The sequence below is a fragment of the Microcebus murinus genome, chromosome 9, assembly GCF_040939455.1.
Source record: "Microcebus murinus isolate Inina chromosome 9, M.murinus_Inina_mat1.0, whole genome shotgun sequence".
In the NCBI taxonomy this organism is placed as follows: domain Eukaryota; kingdom Metazoa; phylum Chordata; class Mammalia; order Primates; family Cheirogaleidae; genus Microcebus; species Microcebus murinus.
In genome coordinates this window covers 59,859,556-59,884,136 of record NC_134112.1, presented here as the reverse complement: position 1 = coordinate 59,884,136, position 24,581 = coordinate 59,859,556, and the positions used below count along the sequence as shown (strand labels likewise).

Genomic DNA, 24,581 nt, shown 5'->3' with positions numbered 1-24,581 from the left:
ATTGCAATATGTGTCCTGAGGCAGATCAATTTTAGGAAAGAATACAGTTTTCCACTGGTTTCCATGGGGTATTTGTTCTAGGTCCTGAGGATACCAAAATCCTTGGATGCTCAAGTCCCTTATATAAAATGGTATGGTATTTTCATATAACGTATGTATATCCTCCTGTATACTTTAAATCATTTCTAGATTACTTATAATATAATTTACGATGTAAGTACTATGTAAATGGTTGTTATACTGTGTTGTTTAGGGCAGGCGTCCTCAAACTACGGCCAGCGGGCCACATGCGGGTGTTTTTGCCTGTTTGTTTTTTTACTTCAAAATAAGATATGTGCGGTGTCTATAGGAATTTGTTCATAGTTTATTTTTTTTTATTTTTATTTTATTTCGGCATATTATGGGGGTACAAACTTTAAGGTTTTAATAAATGCCCTTTCCCCCCTCCCCCCACAAGTCTGACTTTCCAGCATGACCATCCCCCAGATGGTGCACATCTCACTCATTATGTATGTACATCCGCCCCCCCTCCCACCTCCCACCTGCCCAATACCCTATTACTGTAGTTCTTATGTGTCCACTTAGGTGCTGCTCAGTTAATACCAGTTTGCTGGTGAGTATATGGGTGCTTGTTTTTCCATTCTTGAGATACTTCACTTAGTATTATGGGTTCCAGCTCTAACCAGGAAAATATAAGATGTGCTATATCACCATTGTTTCTTAGAGCTGAATAGTACTCCATGGTATACATATACCACATTTTATTAATCCATTCTTGGATTGATGGGCACTTGGGCGGTTTCCACAGCCTTGCAATTATGAATTGTGCTGCTATAAACATTCGAGTGCAGGTGTCTTTTTTGTAGAGTGTCATTGGATCATTTGGGTAGATGCCCAGCAATGGGATTGCTGGATCAAATGGTAGATTCACTTGTATCGCTTTAAGGTATCTCCATATTGCTTTCCACAGAGGTTGAACTAGTTTGCAGTCCCACCAGCAGTGTAGGAGTGTTCCTCTCTCTCCGCATCCAAACCAGCATTTATTGTTTGGAGACTTTTTGATAAAGGCCATTCTCACTGGAATTAGGTGATATCTCATTGTGGTTTTGATTTGCATTTCCCTGATGATTAGAGATGTTGAGCATTTTTTCATATGTTTGTTGGCCATTCTTTTATCTTCTTTAGAAAAGTTTCTGTTCAAGTCCTTTGCCCACTTTTTAATAGGGTTATTTGATTTTTTTCTTGCTGACTTTGGTGAGTTCTAAGTATATTCTAGTTATCAGTCCCTTATCGGATGCGTAGGATGCAAAAATTTTCTTCCATTCTGTAGGTTGTCTGTTTACTTTCATGACTATTTCTTTGGCTGTGCAGAAGCTTTGTAGTTTGATCATGTCCCATTTATTTATTTTTGTTGCTGCTGTGATTGCCTTTGGGGACTTCTTCATAAACTCTTTGCCTAGGCCGATGTCTAGGAGAGTGTTTCCAACATTTTCCTGTAGAATTCTAATAGCTTCATACCTTAGGTTTAAGTCTGTTATCCAGCGTGAGTTGGTTTTTGTGAGAGGTGAAAGGTGTGGGTCCTGCTTTAGCCTTCTACGGGTGGCTATCCAGTTTTCCCAGCACCATTTATTGAATAGGGATTCTTTTCCCCAGTGTATGTTTTTGTCTGCTTTGTCAAAGATTAGATGGCTATATGAGGATGGTTTTATATCAAGATTCTCAGATCTGTTCCACTGGTCAGTATTCCTATTTTTGTGCCAATACCAGATTGATTTAATTACTACAGCTTTGTAGTATAGTTTGATATCTGGCATATTAATGCCTCCCATTTTGTTTTTGTTGCCTAGAATTGCTTTTGATATTCAGAGTCTTCTTTGGTTCCATACGAAATGTAAAATTATTTTTTCTATATCTGTGAAGAATGCTGATGGGATTTTAATAGGTATTGCATTGAATCTGTAGATCAGTTTGGGTAGTATAGACATTTTAATGATGTTGAGTCTGCTGATCCACGAGCATCGTCTGGCCCTCCAGGGGTCTGAGGGACAGTGAACTGGCCCCCTGTTTAAAAAGTTTGAGGATTCCTGGTTTAGGGTATAATGACAAGGAAAAAAGTATGTACATATCCAGTACAGATTCAGTGTTTTTGAGTATTTTGACCTGGGGTTGGTTGAATTCATGGATGAAGGACCCATGGATATTGTACATTGGAAAGGTGAGGATATAGAAATGGATTCTTTTATACTATTCATGACCACAGAACTCTCGGAAAGTCTTTGTAGGCTTCTAGAACTTCACACACCCACTTAAAGACTGCTGGATTGTATGTTCAATTAAAGTTAGATAACTTTTATTTATTTATTTATTTTAACAGATTAGACTGTTGACATCACCTAGTCTTTTTTCTTGGGGAATGGCAAGAGTGGTCAGCTAAGTGGGTTGTATATTAGCTTATTCTGTCAACAAGTATTTGTTGGTCTTCTACCATGTGCTAGAAGAAAACACGTCAATGGCTTCAACCACTTGCAGCTGTGACGTTGAAGCTATCTCTAGCTGAAATTTGTCTCCTAAGCTCTCTGAGCATTTATCAATTTGGGTGTCCAACAACACATTAAAGAATTTAAAAGAAATAGGTGAAATTAACTTTATATATTTTATATAAACCAGTCTATCCAAAATATAATCATTTCAATATGGACTTAATATAAAATCATGTAAGTCTTCAAAACTGTGTGTTTCCTTTCTAATTAGCATGCTTTGATTTGGACTAGCCACATTTGGTCTTGAACTCCTGACCTTGAGCGATCCTCCCGCCTCGACCACACAGAATGCTAGGATTACAGGCATGAGCTACCACACCTGACATTGACTAGCCACATTTGAAATGCTCAATAGCCACATGTAACCAGTGGCTGTCATATTGGGCAGTGCAGGTCTAGAATATATTGACAAATTTAACAAGCCAAGGAAAATTACAGTTGACCCAGAAATGATCATTCTCTCTGAGAAGATGGTTCTTTTCAACTGCAGCACAGTTTCTGGATCTTCAGGAAGAGTCTTGAGTGGACAGTCAAGGGGCTGTCCACTGGCCAGTCAAGTTGGCCACCCCCATCCCAATGATCAGAGGGGTCACATGTGGGGCACTTGTTCTCATGAATTTGATCTCTACTTCAAAATTTACTTTAGATACAGAATGTTTGGGAATGCCAAAAAAAAAAAAAAAATTTACTTTAGGAATAATAGTGATTAGATTTGTATTATGCAAATGAAAGAAATGATAAGAGCCCAAGTCATGGACTAACTGTTGGAATGATTTGTTAAATCACAAAACCCTTTAACCACTTTGACTATAGTCAACAGCCACAGATGAACACACACAGCTGAGCGTTGACTATATTCGACAGCCACAGATGAATGTGCACAGTGACTTTAGCTGACAGCCATGATATGACTTTTCTAATTTTTCATTTATTAAAATAGAATTGTGAACATTTAAAAATAACGTAATGAAAACATATATGTATATGTTACCTATTCTGATTTACATGACAAGTAAAGCTGCCTGTAAAGTAAAACAAGCTTTTAGTGCTTTAAAGCTTTCCTCATCACACAAGAGCAAAACGGATTCATTGTCAATGCATAGCACAAACTATCATGCGGACTATGAGTGCTGGCTGTGGGCAAGGTTTTGCGGCTGGTGAGTACCATACCAAAATGGTTAAACTGTTACCTGAGAAGGACCCTAGAGAGACTTCTGGGGACACAAGTGGAGGTCCAACAAGTAGCTTCCCTTCTGTCTTTCTGAATTTTACCATCCCTTTGGGCTTCTCTCCCTTTGGTTGCTGCTGTATCTGCTTCTCTATCTAAATGAAGCCTGTGGCTGTAAAAAATAAATAAAACGTATGGAAAATCAGAGATAATTAGTAAACATAAGAAAATTTAACCCCACTGACAAAAATGAAATGTAGATGAAAATAAATTACCATTTTTCATTTATTAAATCAATAAAAATAAAAATTGTATAGATTTCAGGCTGGGTATGGTGGCTGACTCCTGTAATCTGAGCACGTTGAGAGGCCAAGGCAGGAAGATGGCTTGAGGCCAGGAGTTCAAGACCAGCCTGAGTGAGACCACCGTCTCTATAAAACATATAAAAAAAATATTAGGTGTGGTGGGACATGCCTGTAGTCTCAGCTACTCTGGACGCTGAGGTGGGAAGATCTCTTGAGTCCAGGTGTTCAAGGCTGCAATGAACTATGATCGCACTACTGCACTCCAGCCTGGGCCCTATCTTCTCTCTCTCTCTTTTTAAAATAGATTTCAGTATTGGCAAGGGTGAGGTGAAGTGGACACTCTCATTGGCTTCTGATGAAAATATAAATTGATAATACCTTTTGGGAAAGCAATTTCGAAATATGTATGGAGATCTTTAAACTTTTTCACTCTGTATTTCTATCAAAATCTGCCTTTAAGAAATAGAGATGAAGATATGTACATTTTACAATTAGTAGTGATAATTAATATGTATACCATATCATTTTTAATAATAGGAAAAAGAAACAATCTAAATGGTAATGATTTATTAATAGAAATTATTAAGCATTCATGGTATACTTTTTTAAAGAGATTATCAACCAAACTAATTATGTGATGTTTTAAAAGAATTTTGGATAACAAGAGGAAAAAATGTTTATGAAATAATAATTAGCCAAAAAAATACAAAACTGTATATAGTATGATACTAAGTTTGTAAAAAATACATGCATTGAGGAAAGACTGAAATTAAAATTTTTATGAGAAGTTACTTCTGGTTGGCAAGATTATGGTTGATTTTTATTTTCTTCTTTGCATTTTTTTTCTGAATTTGCCAAATTACATAGAGCATATACTATTTTTATAATCAGAAAAAATGTTCATACATTAAAACAAAATAATGAAAAATCATAGCCTAAATGCAGGAAAAAAATGCTTCCCTTTTTGCTTTCCAGTATCATTTTTGAATGAACTTTCTTGATGGAGAATTAAAAAGAAATAAAGTGCAGGAAGCATAAAAGCACTGATTACTGGGAAGCACTGGTTTCTCATCCTAGGCTACTGGCTGGCCTGATTGCAGGCCTGGGTGAGTGTCTTTTTTCTCTTGTCACACAGCCGAGGTCTCCTGGATATCTTATTTCCTAGATGGGCCATCCTCTGTCCCAGCTAGCATCTGCGTAAAACCCTCTCACTCTTGTTCAGCTTTCAGGTAGGCCTGTGTGCAGCTAATTGCATACTGGTAGACTTCCAAGATTTTTTCTTTTTTGCAGAATCCTGGGGGGGGCGGGGGGTCTAAGGACCTGTGGGAATGCTCTGCAGGAGGAGAAAGGGCACTGGGGACAAAGTGTGAGCTCTGCTTGCTCTCTTTATTCCCACCCTGCACATCTAAGAACAACTCTGCTTTTATCTGGGTTATATTTTAGGATTCCTATGAGGTCTTTTTTGAAAGATGTTTTTCTAATGTAAAAAATGAATTTGAAGCCATTATGGTCAATCATCATGATTCTGTCAGGGAATAATCTCTTCCTTCATGGATTATGATCTCAGCTTTGAAGCAAGTTGATCTTTTCCATCATAGACTATCAGCATCTCATGACTTTTGTGCAATATGAATCTGTTGTTTGTAGAAAACATGTAAACATATCAAGATATAGGATAGCTGTGTTTTTATGCCTTGGAGTCAAGTATGTTTTGAACATTTATCTTAGATTTAAAATAAACTAAATGATCAGATACTTAGCAATTTGGACAAAATTATGTATATTATTTTAAGGTTCAGGAAAAAATATATTTTAGAAATTCAAAGTTTAAAAAAAATACCTAGTATAGGCACACAGGGCCTGGACCTGGATAGAATTCAAGGAAAACGGAGTATTGCCTTCTGATTCCTCTTTCTCGCTGTATTTGTGATTTTTCTCTCTGAGAATTCTGAGATGCTTTTTCCACCACTGTGGGAATTAGCTTTATGCTCTTTTTTTTTTTTTTTTTTTGAGATCTTCTTTCCCAAAGACATTTGTATTTTCAAAGAGATCATTGATATTGATATAGGAGTCTGCACAATGAAGTAGGTCATCAAAAAAATTTAGAAATCTGTGTTTCTCCCTCAATTTTCTACCAGGCAGAAGTCAGCATATTGTCTATAGACAAACAGGGTCTACCCAACAGGACAAAAGATGAGCTAGATATTATGAATATAGTGTCCACAGAATTATCAAGCAGATATACATTAATACGTAGTGATTGTATCTGAGAGCAACAAAGTGCTCTTCCTAATGCGAGCTCTGATTTCAGTTTAATGTTTAGGAAAGATGAAAAGAGTTTGTAAAACTAGATCTGTTCAGCAGATGGCGTACTTAAGCTATAAATTATGGTTTTATTCTTTTTTTTTTTTTATTTTATTTTTTTTTTCTTTTCCAGCCCTTGCTATTCTGTATAAATTATGGTTTTAAAGCAAAGTTTTTTTTTATTTTAATGATTTTATGAAAAGTTTTTATGCTTTATGTTTCTTTCAAGATTAAGTTGCCAATCTGTAATTTGAAAGTATTACATCTGTTTTTAAATCACATAGACTCTATTATCAGATATTTTGTTTAGGGACTAATAGCTGCACATATTTGTTAGAGATGCAAGAATCAGAAATTACTATGTGAGCAAGGAACCACCCTGCCAGTTTAGGAAAGGAGGAACTAGTTACATTAATTCATTTTTCTGGGCCTCAGGGCAAGAAAGTTGTGGCTGCCCCCCTCCCCCTAGGAAGTTATCTTTGCTGAGTTCCCTGAGCCCAGCCAGACAATTCACACATGCATGTGAATTGTGAATCCATGGGATACTAAAGAAAAGAAAAGCATATGAATTTATTATTTCTCCAGTACAATTTACTTATCTAGGGATTAGCCAGCTGGGATTGCTTCCCTGTTGGGATAGGCACAGTCCCCAAGTATCAGAACCTTTTGTCTTGTTCCCACACCACAGCTCCTTACCTGTCCAGTCTGCCTTAAGATCTGTTAAGTCTGGCCCCAAGGGACAGCTTTCTCTTCCTGAGTTCTCTTCTGAATGTTGAAACCAGTTGGCCCCTTTCAGTAATCTTCAAGATCTTTTTGTTCATAGAGTTTCTAAAATAAAAATTTGACACTCTCTATTTAAGTGCTGACAAGACATAAAAGCTCCTTAATTTTCAAATTTTTAACTTACTAACTCCTGTAAATACAAATTAAGACATCCCGCAGAACAACAGCATGCCAACTCCATCTCCACCCTAGATGGGGATGGTGATCATTTGTGTATCATTTTGTACTTGTTTTAGGGGTTGAGAGTAGGGGATGGGGAGGTAGAATGGACTTCCAACAGTGTTTAGGCTTTGCTTTTTCTATTTTCTCACCTGCAAGCTCCCTGCCCTCTCCTTGCCAATTGGAAATTTCTCCAACTGCTGAGGTCCCACAAGCATTTGGTAATCACTTTTATCTATGCATTCTTGGAGCAATTATTTTTTATATTACCCATTTAGGCCCTTAGCATATTTTGAACCATATTTATCTGAGTATCTAAAAAGATAAATAAGACTTTCTCTTTTAAGTGTCTAACATCTGTTTTTGTGTGTTCACCCAGAGTTATAATAGATAGTTACTGTTTTGTTATTTATATTTGAACTGTTGTTCTATCAAGTTCTTTCTTCTAGCCATTTTCCCCTAGGCCAGGAATGGTGGCTCATGCCTATGCATTTGTCCTAACCTCTTCCATTAGGGTTGGTTTAAGTTAGTATGTGTCTCTCTTTCTCTCTGTCATCACACCGGACTTTAAGTGGTATAAGGAAATATTTTAAATTTATTTTTTTCTTTGTCCAAGTTTTAGAGGTGATAATTATCAGTGGAATGATTAAAAATATGATGCTAGCTTGCCATCATTATTTATTGAGTGCCTATTTTGTGCTAGACACTATTGAAGGCAGTTTTTAATTTTCACGATAGCCCTGTGACATATGAACCTTTATTATTCCATTTCAGTTAAGGAAACATAGGAACAGACAAGTAACTTGTCAGAAGTTGCATGGGATAAGATTACAGATCCCACACTTAACCCAGTGGACTCCACCCATTGTATTATCTTGCTCCTTGAAAGACAGGTACTAGTAGAAAGGAGTGGAAGCAACAGTCCTGGATAAACCTCAGTACCCAGAACTTCTTTCAGAGTGTTTGAGAAATATTGGAGACTTAGATTAGGGAGGCAGAGCCAAAAGAAAGTAAGGATTGCATAATTGTTTTGTGAATTACCAGCTCGAGAAAGCCAATCCAGATAATTAGGTCATAATCTTTTTTGTACTTGATTGTGTAAGTTTTTACTAAGAAGATTAGTAATAATAAAGCCCTGGTTAATGTTTTGGGGAGTCAAACATTATTAGTCTTATGGGCATGTTTGCTTATTTTGCTTCTGCTTATCATAAAGACTAAGTTAATGGCTTTGAGATCTTTATTTACAATAAGCAGAAAAAAGGTATTGATTTGTTAACTGTGCTATCTTACTGGCATACAGCTATGTATTGTTCTCTCAATATATAAAACCTCATGCTGTGTTATTTTGTCTGATGGGAAAAGATAAACAGTGAGATTTCTTATGCAAAAAATGTACATTTTAACTTTGCTAGTTCCGTATGCCTTTATTAACATCTCAGAGACTTATCCTCCCAACCTGTCTTGACTTCTGCAGGGTCACTTTTCAGGAAAAGTAGTTTTCTGATTTGTGGAGCTTGGAAATATAAATAAATAAGCAATTTCTGATATTTATTGACCAGACCTCAATTTGAAAATTCACTGTAAAGCTGAACTCCATAAGGCACTCATTCTCAAACTTCAGTGTGTAGGAATCACCAGGGAAGCTTAGAAAATGTTCCTAAGCTCTATCCTCAGAGACCAATTTATTCTCCAGTTGATTCTGATATAGGTGTCCTCAGGGTGCCATAATAAGATAGAGAGGAGGGGACGCGGAGTTGGGAGTATAGAAACTCCATACTCTGAAGACTTATGCACAGAATGAAGTGCCAGAGAACAGATGGGCTTTCCCTCAGGGCTATGTCAGAAGCTGTTGGAAATCTGATCAGCCCTTCTAGTAGGTCCCACATAGGACTCACTCTTGCTGACTCTTTAAGTAATACATGACTGTTCAAATCCAGCTTGCCACTGTGGTTAGAACCACTAATCTCCTGTGCAACTGTATTCTCTTGGCTTGTGGGAGAAGGAAATCAGTCTGCAGATGGCTGAGTGCTCATTATGATCAACTGGGATGGTGTTAGGTGAGGAGGCAGAGCTAGTGAGGGAGAGAGATCTAAGTCTTAGCATTTTGCCATTGTCCCAGCCTGAAGGCTACACACTAAGAGGGGGACATGGAGCTATTGCAAAGGGGGAAATTGTATTATTCATGGTCCAATTGGGAGAAATTATTGTTTTTATTTTTGGAGAAATGCTATGAGAACTGCTGAGAAGCTAAGATAAGACCCTAGGCCTAGATCTGCTGACACTTGGCCCATGGAGGTGGGAAGAAGTGCTCTGCATAACTCAAACAATGGAATTATTTTGTTCCTGAAATACAGGAGCAGGAAAAAGCCAGCAAGAGTAGACCTTTTTGGGAGAAGGGCTAAAGAAAGTATACCCCTACCTGCAACACACGAACACTAGACCTCACCAAGAGACAGCGAACCAAAAAGGAAAAAAGAAATGACTAAGGAGAATTGCAGGTGGTTTTTGTGGGATGTGTGTTATAAACCGTTTTCTCTGTCTCAAGTGGAGAAATCTTTAATAATTGTGTGTCTTGCTGTAAGGAAAATGAGACCACAGCAGCTTTCTAAGCTCCATATGTGAGCTTTAAACAGTATTTTAGATCCAGTAAGTCATTTGTTTCCTATCTAGGTGTATTGTGCTGTAATTTTCCAAATATTAATATGTATACTCTGTAGATGTTGTGAATGATAAAATACAAATGCATTTCTCTTTTTTTGAGACAGAGTCTTGTTCTGGTGTCAGGGCTAGAGTGCAGTGGCATCATTGTAGCTCACTACAACCTCAAATTCTTGGGCTCAAGTGATTCTTCTGCCTCAGCCTCCTGGGTAGCTGTGACTACAGGCATGGACTACCACACCCAATTAATTTATCTATTTTTTGTACAGATGAGGTCTTACTCTTGCTCAGGCTCATTTTGAACTCTTGGCCTTAAGCAGTCCTCCCACCTCAGCCTCCCAGAGTGCTAGGGTTACAGATATGAGCTACTACACCCAGTCCACAAGTGCATTTTTTAAGAGTTTTTGCATTCATAGTAGATTTTGATGGTGGATTTTCTCAATCTACTTTATGGTTGGGTCTGAGGAATTTTTGACTCAAACAAACAAACAAAAAAACAGGTTCTCATTCTTACAGAGGGTAGAAACCACTGAGCTAAAGCAGCACAATTATGTCTTCAGATTGGCTATAAAGAACTTAGTTCTCACATAATACAAAACATGGTACAGTGACTCAATTGTGTCATTTATGGTAGATTTTTGGAAAGAGGCAAGGTAAGCTTTATTTTGATTTGAGTTTAGCAAACTATCAACCCTGAATAAATACTGGGGGGGGGGTAAGTTAAAAGCATGTTTACTTAAAAACTGTCACATTATTTGAATTTTATTTTTTTCTTTATACTATTTGACATTTTAATTGTATAAGGATCTATCTGCAACTTAGTAATGACATGCAAATTCAGAAACATTGATTCCATTCCATTCCTTTTTTTTTTTTTACAGGCACTATTATGTGGTTTACTTGTTACATGTCCTGAGGATCCACTGAAATATTTAGAGGAAATGATCATGACTATAATTGAAAATGGTCTTGAAAGTCTTCTTTGGTAAGGATTGTTTTGATTTATGATAGGGAAATATTTTATTTTAAAGGTAAAATACTTATTGTATAATATCAAAATAAGGTCTTGCCAATGATATCCCTCTATAGGTTTTTAAGTTCCAAAGACTTAAACATGAATAGTTTGCCCACTGGTTTTCAACTTGAGAAATATAGTATACTCTCACCAGTAATATGTATTCATAGGGCCATTGTATTTCAAGTTGGGAATGGGGAAAGGGTAGCACATTTTCCTTGTAGGTCACAGCAAAATCTTGGGGGATAGTTTGAAAAAGTCCTCCAGGTTGTTAACATACCAAAAGGGCCATCCAATAATAAAAAAAAAAGTCCTCTAGGTACTTCTAATTTGCTTCCCCTAAGGGGAAAATAACCATTCCCCTTCTTTTTACTCCACCCACAAGAATCACTGATGTAATTATGGAATTAACTACTATAAAATGAAATTAGTTTTTGACCATATTTTATGATTTTATTAAAGGGATATGTGCATTGAACCATCAATGAAACCAAAAATTCGAAGATTGTCTGAAACATACCTGGAACAACTTTTTGGACTGGATGATCAGCTGGTAATTATTAGTAACCAGAAATTCTAAAATATATATCTTAAGTTTTGATGGAAGTTTCCACATAGATTTTATATTTTATGGGAGGTATGAGGTCAGACTGTTTTTGGTATTGGGGGACCAGAAAAGTGAAGGAATATCATATACACACACACACAACCGTACTCATAGTAACCTCCTCAAATTTCCAAGAAGCATTTAGATGGCATTTATTCCTTCTCTTTCTGATAAAATCTTTCCATTAAATTTTTCCCATTTCCCTTTCTTCTCCACTTCCTCTCACGCATCTTTATAAAAATAAAAACAGCATTATGGAAAGCTTTAAAGGAAGATGTTTTCTTTCCTTTCTAATCTGCTTCTTTCTGCATCCCATCTCCCTGCCCATTCTCTCTGCTGTCTGCCCTCTCAGATTAGGATACAGGGAATCATGATTATAAAGACATGGCTAAAACATCAACGAGATCTAACTTAAAAGCCAAACCTCATTGTTAATGAGAGGAACAACCAGCTCCAGCAGCTGGTTTTGATCCTGTAAAGAGGGCAAGGAAGCAATCAGGATATGAACACTTTAGAACAAAGACCGTGTGTCTAAGAGAAACTAAAAGAGCAAAAGGCATGTGGGGAGAGAAATACTAACCCAAATTAGATGTGAGTGGGACCGTGTGTGATACCTCTTGATCCCAGGGCTGTCTTCTGGGTAAGCCCAGGCAGGATTTGGGAGTTGCTAGTGAAGTTGAGTGTTGAAAAGTGGAATCAAAGCATGTTTAAGGATTGGCACTTAGAGCCAGGAACAATTTGAAGCATCTGTTTAGAAGGATGGGTGGAGAGTAACACTGGATCCTAATTAGTGGTCTGCAACAGAGCAACAAAAATAGAGGAATGGGATGAGTCTGCCAAGCCTGGAATGGTGCCAACATACTGTGCATAATCCACATGTCTGATCCTGTTGATCTGCATCATGGTGTGTGGATGTCTTAGCTGTACTTTATTAACCACATACCTTTGATGTACTATGGAGTGCAGATATCAGCAAGCTATGTTCTTTGATATGTTTGGAGGCAATCTCAAGAGCTGAAGGGAAGGCCCAGGGAATGGGATTCTGGGTCTTCCACCCCACCCCTGTACTCTAATTTTGCTTTCAGTATAATTTTACTTGAAAAAAGCTTGAAAACTATTACCAAAAGATGCTAAAACTTTTAAAAACCACTGATCTAGAGGGGGTAAACCTCATTGTCAATATTTTGACAAGGATCTTATAAAATGTAAAATCAGGCTGTGTCCAATGTCCAGTTAGAAGCTTATAGGGAATCTTTTAAAAACTGCACAGAATAGCTATTTCTATTAGAATTCTAGAGGAAAATGTTGGAAATACTCTTCTAGACATTGGCCTAGACAAAGAATTTATGAAGAAGACCCTAAAGACAATCACAGTGGCAACAAAAATAAATAAATGGGACCTGATCAAATTAAAAAGCTTCTGCACAGCCAAAGAAACTGTCAAGAGAGCAAACAGACAACCCACAGAATTGGAGAAAATTTTCACAAGCTACACAACCAATAAAGGGCTGATAACTAGAATTTATTTAGAACTCAGGAAAATCAGCAAAGAAAAATCAAACAACCCTATCAAAAAGTGGGCAAAGGACATGAACAGAAATTTTTCAAAAGAAGACAGAATAATGACCAACAAACATGAAAAAATGCTCAACATCTCTAATCATCAGGGAAATGCAAATCAAAACTGTAATGAGATATCACTTATTTCCAGTAAGAATGGCCTTTATCAAAAAGTCCCCAAACAATAAATGTTAGTGTAGATGCGGAGAGATAGGAACACTCCTACACTACTGGTAGAACTGCAAACTGGTTCAGCTTCTGTGGAAAGCAATATGGAGATACTTTAAAGCGATACAAGTAGATCTACCACTTGATCCAGCAATTCCATTACTGGGCATCTACCCAAAATATCAAATGACATTGTACAGAAGGGACACCTGCACTTGAATGTTTATAGCAGCACAATTCACAATTGCAAAGTTGTGAAAACAACCCAGGTGCCCATCAATACATGAGTGGATTAATAAAATGTGGTATATGTATACCATGGAGTACTATTCAGCTTTAAGAAACGATGATATAGCACCTCTTGTATTTTCCTGGATAGAGCTGGAACCCATTCTACTAAGTGAAGTATCTCAAGAATGGAAAAACAAGCACCACATGTACTTACCAGCAAATTGGTATTAACAGATCAACACCTAAGTGGACATATAGGAATAACATTTATCAGATGTTGGGCGGGTGGGAGAGGGGAGGAGGGGATGGGTGTATACAAACATAATGAGTGAGACGTGCAACATTTGGGGGATGATCATGCTTGAAGCTCTGACTCAAGGCAAGAGGCAAGGGCAATATACGTAACCTTAATATTTGTACCCTCATAATATGCTGAAATAAAAAAAAAAGAAAAGATTCTTAGAGATATTTCATGATATTGAAAATGCAAAGGATAAAATGTTGGAAGCTGATCCAAACTTAGAAAGGAGTGTGACAATTTGCCAAGGCATAAAAAAGATGCCCACTTAATATTATAAGTTGGAAAAAATAGAAATGAGGTAGGACTTTGCAAGAGCAATGAGGAACATATTTGTTAAGGTTAGACATGAAAATGGGAATCTGCAAGTGTCACAGGGTTGCTTAGAGGGCTTAACCTGGGTTGGATCTAGATTAATTCATTTCTTCTTTATCCTTAGAGAAAAATGAAAAATTTTCATTTTTTAAAGTAAAACACTTTAATCCTCAGCGTTTCTGATATTTTGAAGTATGTAATACTAAAGCCGGGTGTGGTGGCAAATGCTTATAGTCCCAGGTAATTGGGAGGCTAAGGGAGGAGGGTTGCTTGAGCTCATGAGTTTGAGACTAGCCTGGACGATATAGGGAAACCTCATCTCTTAAAAATTATAAAGTATAGTATATTAAATAAATATTAGTTGTGTTTTTTATATTTATTTCTTATACAGTTTCCTGTACAGTTATAACTGGCAGTAAGAGGATTTTGAATGTTTTAACAAAGAAATTTAAAGATCACAAACAATTATAATTTTTTCCATTAATTATTAAGATGGCTTTGCAGGGTTTTACAGTCTATCACTATATAGTTCTGCATAGTGAGGAAAACTTGTATATGTGTATTTATAAAGTACAAATATGTCTCCCTATTTAGAGAAGAATGAATATAGGAAACTGTAAATAAGCCAAATAGTTACAGAAAAAGTAGGAACTGCTCTCATAACAATAGAGAGAAAGACACTTTAATTGTTTCAAGTGTTCCAAGCTGAAAGAATCAACCATAGTAAGGAGGAAACTAACTTCACAGACTTGACTCTTATTTCTTAGGAAATGAAATCTCCAGATGGGCCTACTAATTACAAGAAAAAAAGACATATATAATAACATTTTAAAAATCTTTTTATTATGCAAAAATTTAATTGTAACATGAACTAGAAAGAATACCATAATTATTACCCATCATCTAGCTTAAACAACAGTCACCATTTTGCCAATTTTGTTAATTTATTTTCCCCTCCTCTCTTTTTGCTGGAGTATTAGAAAGCAAATCCCAGAAATTATATTATTTTATCAGCAAATACTTCAGTGTGCATTACTAATAGGAAATAATATTTTTAGAGAATATAAACACAGTGCCATTGTCTTATGTAATAAATAGCAATGATTCTTGAATAACATCTAGTGCTGATTATATTTAGGTACATATTGCATATTTGAGTTTCCTTAATTGTTTCAGAAATGTCTTTTAATATATGGCTCTATTTAAATCAGAATCCATACAGAGTCTTCATATTGCTCTTGGATATCTAATGTCTCTTACAATTGACAACAGTTCTCCTTTCTTATTTTTTCCCATGCTACTTATTGATGGAAAGAAATAGATCACTTGTTTTGTAAAATGTCCCATGCCCTCATTGTTTCCTCTCGTGTCATTTCAGTTGCTCTGTTTCCTGTATTTCCTGCAAGCTGGTACTTAAATCTACCAGCTTGATTACATTGAAGTCCCCTTACCCTTTTTTATGGTGGCAAGAAAATTGCAGGCTGGATATTGTGATTCCCACCTGTAATTCTAGCTACTCAGGCAGCTGAGGGAGGAGGATTGCGTGAGCCCAGGAGTTCAAGATTGCAGTGAGCTATGATGAGGCTGCTACATTGCAGCCTGGGAGACAGAATGAGACCCTGTCTTAAAAAAAATAAATAAATAAAAATTGCATAGAGGTGTTGTGTCCTTGTTAGTGCATCACATCAGGAGGTACACATGGTCTGGTCAAGTCACTTTTTTTTTTCTGTGTCTTATTTCAAAATATTAATTTTCTCTTTATAACTTCACAATGGAGCTCCATTGTGATCCCTTCGGAGCGTCAAACTGTTTTGTTTTTTCATGTTTCCAGGGTTCTTTTGCTGGTTTCTCCTTACATGATTCTTCTTCTCCTGGCTCAGGGCTATTTTTCTCTTTTATTTCAAAATATTAATGGGTACAAATCTTTTTGTTACATGGGTAGCTTTTATAATGCTTATGTCAGGGCTATTAGTGTGCCTATCACCTGAATAGTGTTCATTGTACCTGTTAGGTAGGTTTTCACTCCTCTCCTTCTCCCCCTCCCCCCTTCCTCCATGTTGATTTCCAGTGGCTTTTACTTCTCTTTCTGCACATGTGTGCCTGTAGATTAGTTCCAAACTATTAGAGAGTACCTGTGGTGTTTGTTTTTCCATTTCTGATATACTTCACTTAGGATAATGGTCTCCAGTTCTACCCAAATTGCTGCACCAGACATTAATTCATTCCTTTTTATGGCTGAGTAGTACTCCATGGTATATATACCACATTTTGTTAATCCACCCATGAATTAATTGGCACTTAGGTTGATTCCACATCTTTGTGGTTGTGAATTGTGCTGCAATAAACATTCAGGGGCAAGTGTCTTTTTGATAAAATGACTTCTTTTTCTTTGGGTAGATAACTAGTAGTGGGATTCCTGGATCAAATGGTTAAGTCTACATTTATTTCCTTGAGGAATCTTCATACTGTTTTCCATAGAGATAGTACTAATGTTCAGTCCCACCAAGAGTGTATAAGTGTTCTTTTCTTTCTGCATCCATGCTAGCATCTATTGGTTTTTGACTTTTTAATAATAGCCATTCTGACAGAGGTAAAATGATATTTCATTGTGGTTTTAATTTGCTGATAATTAGTGATGATTGAGCTTTTTTTCATATGTTTCTTTCATTTCTTTAAGTTCTGTTATTTCCTTTATGTTGTCTAGCTCTTTAGTGACTTTTAAAATTTTTTTTTTATTGATTTCCTGAAATATTTTTTTGGCTCCTATTGTTCGTTTTCTACTTTCTCTTCAATTGCATTCATCTTATTTGCCATCCATATTCTAAATTCCATTTCTGTTGTTTCAACAATTTCCTTGTGGTTAGAGTCCACTACTGTAGCTCCATTGTGATCCCTTCGGAGCATCAAACTGTTTTGTTTTTTCATGTTTCCAGGGTTCTTTTGCTGGTTTCTCCTTATCTGATTCTTCTTCTCCTGGCTCAGGGCTAATAGGTTTGCTGGATACTTGTTCTCCTTTGCTGAGAAGTCTCCTGTTTAGTTAGAAGAAAGGGAGGTCCACAGATGGTCCTTTTGTGTCTTCCTCTGGAATGTTGACCTGGAAGGGGAGGGGTAGGCACACTGAGAACCTGTAGCTCAGCAGTTCTGTTTTGTCCTGTTTCCCTATGATTGCCACAGTTCAAGCCAGTGCTGGATGATCTTTGTGTGGGGTGGTAGATTGTTCCCTAGATTATTGTAGGGAGCTAATGCTGGGGGTTGGGTTAGACCCTTTCCAATGGAGGCTGGCATTGTGGTGGGCTCTCCCCTGCAGAGGTGATAGTGGCTCCTGGGTGAGGCTGTCTAGGCAGTGGTTTTGGGTGACTAGGCTGTGTGCTTGGACCAGGTCCAGGTGTAATGGTGGCTCAAGGCTGGGGGTCCCTAGCAAGGGATTGGAACTCAGGGCAGTTCTGCTGGCCTAGGGGATGGATACTCAGGTTTGGGGTCTTGGGGTCTCAGTGCAACTCTGGAATCTCTGGGGTAGTGTTGTGGGCCTGGTAGGGGATCTAGAGCCTTGCTGGTGGGGCCTATTCTGCTAGCACAGGGATTGCAGATGCCAAGTCACGTGGGCAGGGGTTGGTTCCAGTGGCCCAGGGACCACGGAGACAGGCCAGGGCTGCTGGCTCTCTGGGGTCCTCCCTCACCTAGGTCCTGCTGAGGCAGTTGTCCAAGATTTCCCAGGTGGTGCCTATGGTGCCTGAGGCACCTCCTCTGCTCAGATCCCTCACTGGGTGGGAGGGTGGCTTGGCTCCCAGTCACAGGGAGCCCTGGCCCATCTGGGAGTGATGCAAAGTCTACTGCTGCAGAGCCAAGTCCCAAGCAGACCTGGCACCCTGTACCTGAGAGATCAGTATGGTGTCAGACTCTAAGCAGCTCCCTGATCAGTCCAGAGTTCTGCAGTGGTGGAGGGAGCCCCCTCACAACTGGGGCCACAGTGCCTGCAGGGTGAGCATGGTGCCCCAGGACTCTACCCTCCTGAGCTTCTGGATATGTGGTTGGCTTCCCACAGATCCCTTTGATCTTGCCAAATGATTTGCCCCATCACCTTTTCCTTCATTCTGAATGTCCTACGTTGCTTCTCTGGGGTTTTTTGGGTTTTTTTTGTTTGTTTGTTCTTATTTATATTTTATTTTTATTTATTTATTTATTTTTATTTTGGCATATTATGGGGGTACAGATTTTAAGGTTTCAATAAATGCCCATTTCCCTCGCTCCCCCCAAAAGTCTGAGTCTCCATCATGACCATCCCCCAGATGGTGCACATCTCACTCATTATGTATGTATATACCCCCCTTCCCCCCTCCCACCTGCCCAATACCCTATTACTATAGTACCTATGTGTCCACTTAGGTGCTACTCAGTTAATACCAGTTTGCTGAAGAATATATCTGGTGCTTGTTTTTCCATTCTTGGGATACTTCACTTAGCAGTATGGGTTCCAGCTCTAACCAGAAAAATATAAGATGTGCTATATCACCATTGTTTCTTAGAGCTGAATAGTACTCCATGGTATACATATACCACATTTTATTAATCCATTCTTGGATTGATGGGCACTTGGGCGGTTTCCACAGCCTTGCAATTATGAATTGTGCTGCTATAAACATTTGAGTGCAGGTGTCCTTTTTGTAGAGTGTCATTGGATCTTTTGGTTAGATGCCTAGTAATGGGATTGCTGAATCAAATGGTAGATCCACTTGTATCACTTTAAGGTATCTCCATATTGCTTTCCACAGAGGTTGAACTAGTTTGCAGTCCCACCAGCAGTGTAGGAGTGTTCCTCCCTCTCCGCAACCACGCCAGCATTTATTGTTTGGAGATTTTTTGATAAAGGCCATTCTCACTGGGGTTAAGTGATATCTCATTGTGGTTTTGATTTGCATTTCCCTGATGATTAGAGATGTTGAGCATTTTTTCATATGTTTGTTGGCCATGCTTCTGTCTTCTTTAGAAAAATTTCTGTTCAAGTCCTTTGCCCACTTTTTAATGGGGTTATTTGATTTTTTCTTGCCGATTTTCGTGAGTTCTAAGTATATTCTAGTTATCAGTCCCTTATCGGATGCATAGGATGCAAAAATTTTCTCCTATTCTATAGGTTGTCTGTTTACTTTCATGACTATTTCTTTGGCTGTGCAGAAGCTTTGTAGTTTGATCATGTCCCATTTATTTATTTTTGTTGCTGCTGTGATTGCCTTTGGGGACTTCTTCATAAACTCTTTGCCCAGGCCGATGTCTAGGAGAGTGTTTCCAACATTTTCCTCTAGAGTTCTAATAGTTTCATACCTTAGGTTTAAGTCTGTTATCCAGCGTGAGTTGGTTTTTGTGAGAGGTGAAAGGTGTGGGTCCTGTTTTAGCCTTCTGCAGGTGGCTATCCAGTTTTCCCAGCACCATTTATTGAAAAGGGATTCTTTTCCCCAGCGTATGTTTTTGTCTGCTTTGTCAAAGATTAGATGACTATATGAGGATGGTTTTATATCAGGATTCTCATATCTATTCCACTGGTCAATATTCCTATTTTTGTGCCAATACCAGATTGATTTAAATTACTACAGCTTTGTAGTATAGTTTGATATCTGGCATATTAATGCCTCCCATTTTGTTTTTGTTGCCTAGAATTGCTCTTGATATTCGGGGTCTTCTTTGGTTCCATACGAAGCATAAAATTATTTTTTCTATATCTGTGAAGTATGCTGATGGGATTTTAATAGGTATTGCATTGAATCTGTAGATCAGTTTGGGTAGTATAGACATTTTGATGATATTGAGTCTGCCGATCCACGAGCATGGTATGGATTTCCATGTGTTTACATCCTCTGCTATTTCCTTCCTCAGTGTTTCATAGTTCTCCCTGTAGAAGTCTTTTACGTCCTTGGTTAAGTATATTCCTAGGTACTTTAATTTCTTTGTTGCTATTATGAAGGGAATTGAGTCTTTGATTTGGTTCTCAAGTAGATTGTTGTTGGCGTATATGAATGCCTCTGATTTCGGTGTATTGATTTTGTATCCTGAGACTTTACTAAATTCATTGATCAGTTCCAGGAGTTTCTTGGTTGAATCTTTGGGGTTTTCTAGATACAATATCATATCATCAGCAAACAGTGAAAGTTTGATCTCTTCTGCCCCTATTTGGATACCTTTGATTCCATTTTCCTGTCTGATGGCTGTAGCCAAGACTTCCAGCACTATGTTGAACAGAAGTGGAGATAGTGGACAGCCTTGTCTGGTTCCAGTTCTAAGTGGGAATGCTTTCAATTTTTCCCCATTCAGTATGATGTTGGCTATGGGTCTGTCATATATGGCTTGTATCATTTGTAGGTATGTCCCTTCTATGCCTATTTTCTGAAGTGTTCGTATCATGAAAGGGTGTTGAATTTTGTCAAAAGCTTTTTCTGCATCTATTGAAAGAATCATGTGGTCTTTGTTTTTGCTTCTGTTTATGTGGTGAATTGCATTTATAGATTTACCTATGTTGAACCATCTCTGCATCCCTGGGATGAAGCCCACTTGGTCGTGGTGTATTATTTTTTTTGATAAGTGTCTGGATTCGGTTAGCTAAGATTTTGTTGAAAATTTTTGCATCTATATTCATTAGGGATATTGGTCTGTAGTTTTCTTTTTTTGTTGCATCCTTTCCTGGTTTTGGTATCAGAGTAATATTCGCTTCATAAAAGGTGTCGGGGAGGTTTCCGTTCTTCTCGATGTTGTGGAATAGTTTCTGCAAGATAGGTACTAGTTCTTCTTTGTAAGTGTGGTAAAATTCGGGTGTGAAGCCATCTGGACCGGGACTTTTCTTTTTAGGGAGATTTTTAATTGCTGTTTCTATTTCAGCTGTTGAGATTGGTCTGTTCAGGGAATCTATTTCTTCCTGGTTGAGCCTAGGGAGGCTGTGTGTTTCTAGAAATTTGTCCATTTCCTCCACATTTTCCAGTTTGTGTGCATAAAGATTTTTGTAGTATTCATAAATTGTATCTTGTGTCTCTTTGGGATCAGTTGTGATATCTCCTTTTTTGTTCCTGATGGAGCTTATTAGAGATTTCTCTTTTCTGCTTTTCCTTAGCTTAGCCAATGGTGTGTCAATATTGTTTATTTTTTCAAAGAACCAACTTTTTGTTTTATTAATCTCCTGAATAGCTTCCCTGTTTTCAATTTCGTTTAGTTCTGATTTCATCTTGTTGGTTTCACTTCTTCTGCTGGGTTTGAGGTTGGTTTGTTCTTCTTTTTCCAACTCTTTGAGTTGTTTGGTTAGATTGTCTATTTGTGATCTTTTTGACTTTTGGTTATAGGCATTTATGGAGATAAACTTTCCTCTCAGAACTGCTTTAGCTGTGTCCCAGAGGAGTTGATAACTTGTCTCTCCATTGTCATTTTCTTCATAGAATTTTTTTATTTCTGTCTTGATTTCTTCATTTATGAAGTAATCATTTAGTAAGAGGTTGTTTAATTTCCATGTTTTTGTGTGGAAATGTGAGTTTCTATTAGGGTTGATTTCTAGTTTTATTCCACTGTGATCTGAGACGGTACATGGTATGATTTCTATTTTTTGAAATTTCTTGAGATTTACTTTGTGTCCTAGGATATGGTCAATCTTAGAGAATGTCCCGTGAGCTGATGAGAAGAACGTATATTCAGTGGATTTTGGGTAGAATGTCCTGTAAATGTCAGTCAGACCCAGTTGTTGTAGAGTTTTGTTTAAGTCTATTATTTCTTTATTAATTTTCTGTTTGGACGATCTGTCTTGTGCCATCAGTGGGGTGTTGAAATCTCCGGTGATTATGGGGTTGCTGTTAATCCATTTGCTTAGCTCCAGTAAGGTTTGCTTTATGAATTTGGGTGCACCTAAGTTGGGTACATATATATTTAAAATTGTTATCTCTTCTTGTTGGACTGTGCCCTTCACCATTATATAATGACCCTCTTTGTGTTTCACTACTTTTTTTGGTTTAAAAACTAAATAGTCTGCAAGTAGAACTGCCACGCCAGCCTTCTTTTGGCTTCCACTTGCCTGGAATACTGATCTCCTCCCTTTTACTTTTAGTCTATATGCATCCTTACAGGTAGATGTATTTCCTGAAGATAGCATATACTTGGCCTGTATTTTCTTATCCATTCAGCCAGCCTAGCCTGTGTCTCTGGAGTGGAGAGTTTAAGCCATTCACATTTATTGAGAGAACTGATAGATAAGGTAGATTTCTGTTTATTTTATTGGGTTGGATGTTGTTGCTTTGATTTCTCTCTTGAGCCATTGTATTATCTGGCCTTTAATCTTTGGGTTTTGGTTGTTTCTATATTGGTGAGTTTTTATTAAGGTGTTTCATGTGTAACACTGTTTTGAGTAGTTCTTGTAGGGCTGGTCTTGTCTTTGTGAATTCTCTGAGGCTTTGCTACTCTGAGAATGTCTTTATTTCTCCTTCATATATGAAGCTTAGTTTTACAGGGCATAAGATTCTAGGCTGGGCATTGTTTTGTTTCAGAAGAGTGAGAATGGGGCCCCATTCTCTCCTTGCTTGTAAAGTCTCATTAGAGAAGTCTGGTGTTATTAAAATTGGCTTTCCCTTGTATGTTACTTGCTTCTTTCATCTTACAGCTCTTAGAAGGGCCTCTTTAGTTGATATTTTGATCAGTCTGATGACTGCCTGTCGTGACGTCTTCCTGTTTGCATTGAATCTCCCAGGAGTCCTCTGAGCTTCTTGACCTTGTACATCGAGATTTTTGTGCAAGGCCTGGGAAATTTTCCTCTATTATATCTTCAAATAGCTTGTCCAACCCTTGAGTGTTGTCTTTTTCCCCTTCTGGTAACCCTATGACCCTCCCATTAGGTTTCTTCACATAATCCCACATCTCTTGTAGGCTTTGTTGTTTCTCTTGTTTCTCTGCTCTATCTCTGTGACTGTTTTATTTAGTTGAAGGACGTTATCTTCAATCTCTGAGATTCTTTCTCTGTTTGATGTACCCTGTTCTTGAGACTTTCCACTGTATTTTGTAGTTCCCTGAATTGATTCTTCATTTCCAGGAGTTTGGTTAAACTTTTCTTCATTGTGTCTATTTCTTTAGTTTACTTTTGTTCTAGGTCCTGGAGGCTTTTTGTGGTTTCTTTGTGTTGGTTATTGAGTTTTTGTTGCAGGTCGGTGAGTGTTCTTATTATCCACATAGGAAATTCCTCTTCTGTCATTTTGGTTGGTGCCCTTTTCTAGGTGGCTGGTGCTCCTCTTTGGGGGTGTGTTTTCCATTTCGTTCTTCATATTTCCTGAGTTCCTTCAATGATTTCTTCCCATGTCAATCAGTTGTGATTTCTTTTCCTTTGGTTTTTGTTTGGGTATTTACACGCCTTGTTTAGTTTCTGAGCCGGTAGGTGGTGTCTGTGGGTGAGATTCAACCACTCCCTGTATAATGAGTCAGTGGATGCCATGAAAAGGCTGTGCAGGATGTCCTCCCTGTCAGTAGATGGCGCTTGCTTGGAGGAACAGGCTACTCTATTGTTTTTGTGTTGTGTTATCAGCTCTTATTCCTGTAGAGAGGCACTTTAGTGGCTCTGGTGGTCGGTGGGGCCCTGGGACTTCCAGGTGTGTCCTTTTCTCCCCCTCAGTGAGGGCTGGTCTAGGAGAGAGTCTGGGCGGAGCTGGGTTGGGTAAGCCTGCCCTCAGGCACCACCAATGCCGTTAGCAGGGGTCAAAGTTCTGTTCTCTGCTTCCAGGAAAAGCTATCAGGGAGGGGCTGGAATGGCCCGGCTCAATCAGAAAGTCTGCGTGTGGGGGTGGGCCTGTCTGAGACCTGCAGTCTGGAGTGGGCCTTGTTTCTTTCCACCCTCTCCAACTCCACAGTTACTCCTGGTTCTCTGCCAGCAGGCCAGACCACATGTCACCAGGCCTCCCCGGACTGTGATGCCGGCGGGGAGGTTCCCTGCGCAGGAACACCACCTGGGCTGGGCGTACGGCCTCCTTTTGGGAAGAGGGTTGCCCTCTAATGACCCTGATCTGCTCCTGAAGGCACACACACCTCAGTAGGCTGTTCACGTATATCCCTTCTGTGCCTCGGGCAATGCGAGACATTGGTGTACGCGATCTGGTCTGTTGGTCTGACCTCTGGGTCCCAGAGTTCAAACTATATCCCCACCAGGGAGAGGAGTGCCAGTCCTAATTTGCCCACAGGGAGCCCAAGCTGGGTCTATGTCTCTCAGCCTCAGGGTCTGCCTCGTTCTCCTGGGATCACGGTGCCAGCAGCACCTGGGAGAGCTGGCGGGTAGGGAAATCACAGTCTGAGTTGCCCTTAGTCAGCTGTACGGTCCTGAAAGGGAAGGTCCCGTTCCCTGGAGGTCCTCTGGCTGGTGGCTGTATTGTCTCTTTGGGTAGCCGCTGGTAGGGTTGGCGGAGGGGAAAAGGAGGCAATATGACGTCTGCCACGCGGCTCGGGTCTGTGCACACGGGAGTAGGGAGCCTGGTG

General features: G+C 38.7%; 1 protein-coding gene across 3 annotated transcripts in view; it reads left to right on the top strand.

Annotated features, from left to right (window-relative positions):
- Positions 1-24,581, top strand: part of FBXL13 (F-box and leucine rich repeat protein 13) — a 232,319-nt gene that overhangs the window by 13,167 nt on the left and 194,571 nt on the right. For all 3 annotated transcript variants that reach the window (XM_012747262.3, XM_012747256.3, XM_012747268.3), the window contains exons 2-3: positions 10,799-10,902; positions 11,395-11,485. In XM_012747262.3, coding sequence (XP_012602716.2) covers positions 10,799-10,902; positions 11,395-11,485 — 195 coding nt within the window. The remainder of the gene's footprint in view (positions 1-10,798; positions 10,903-11,394; positions 11,486-24,581) is intronic.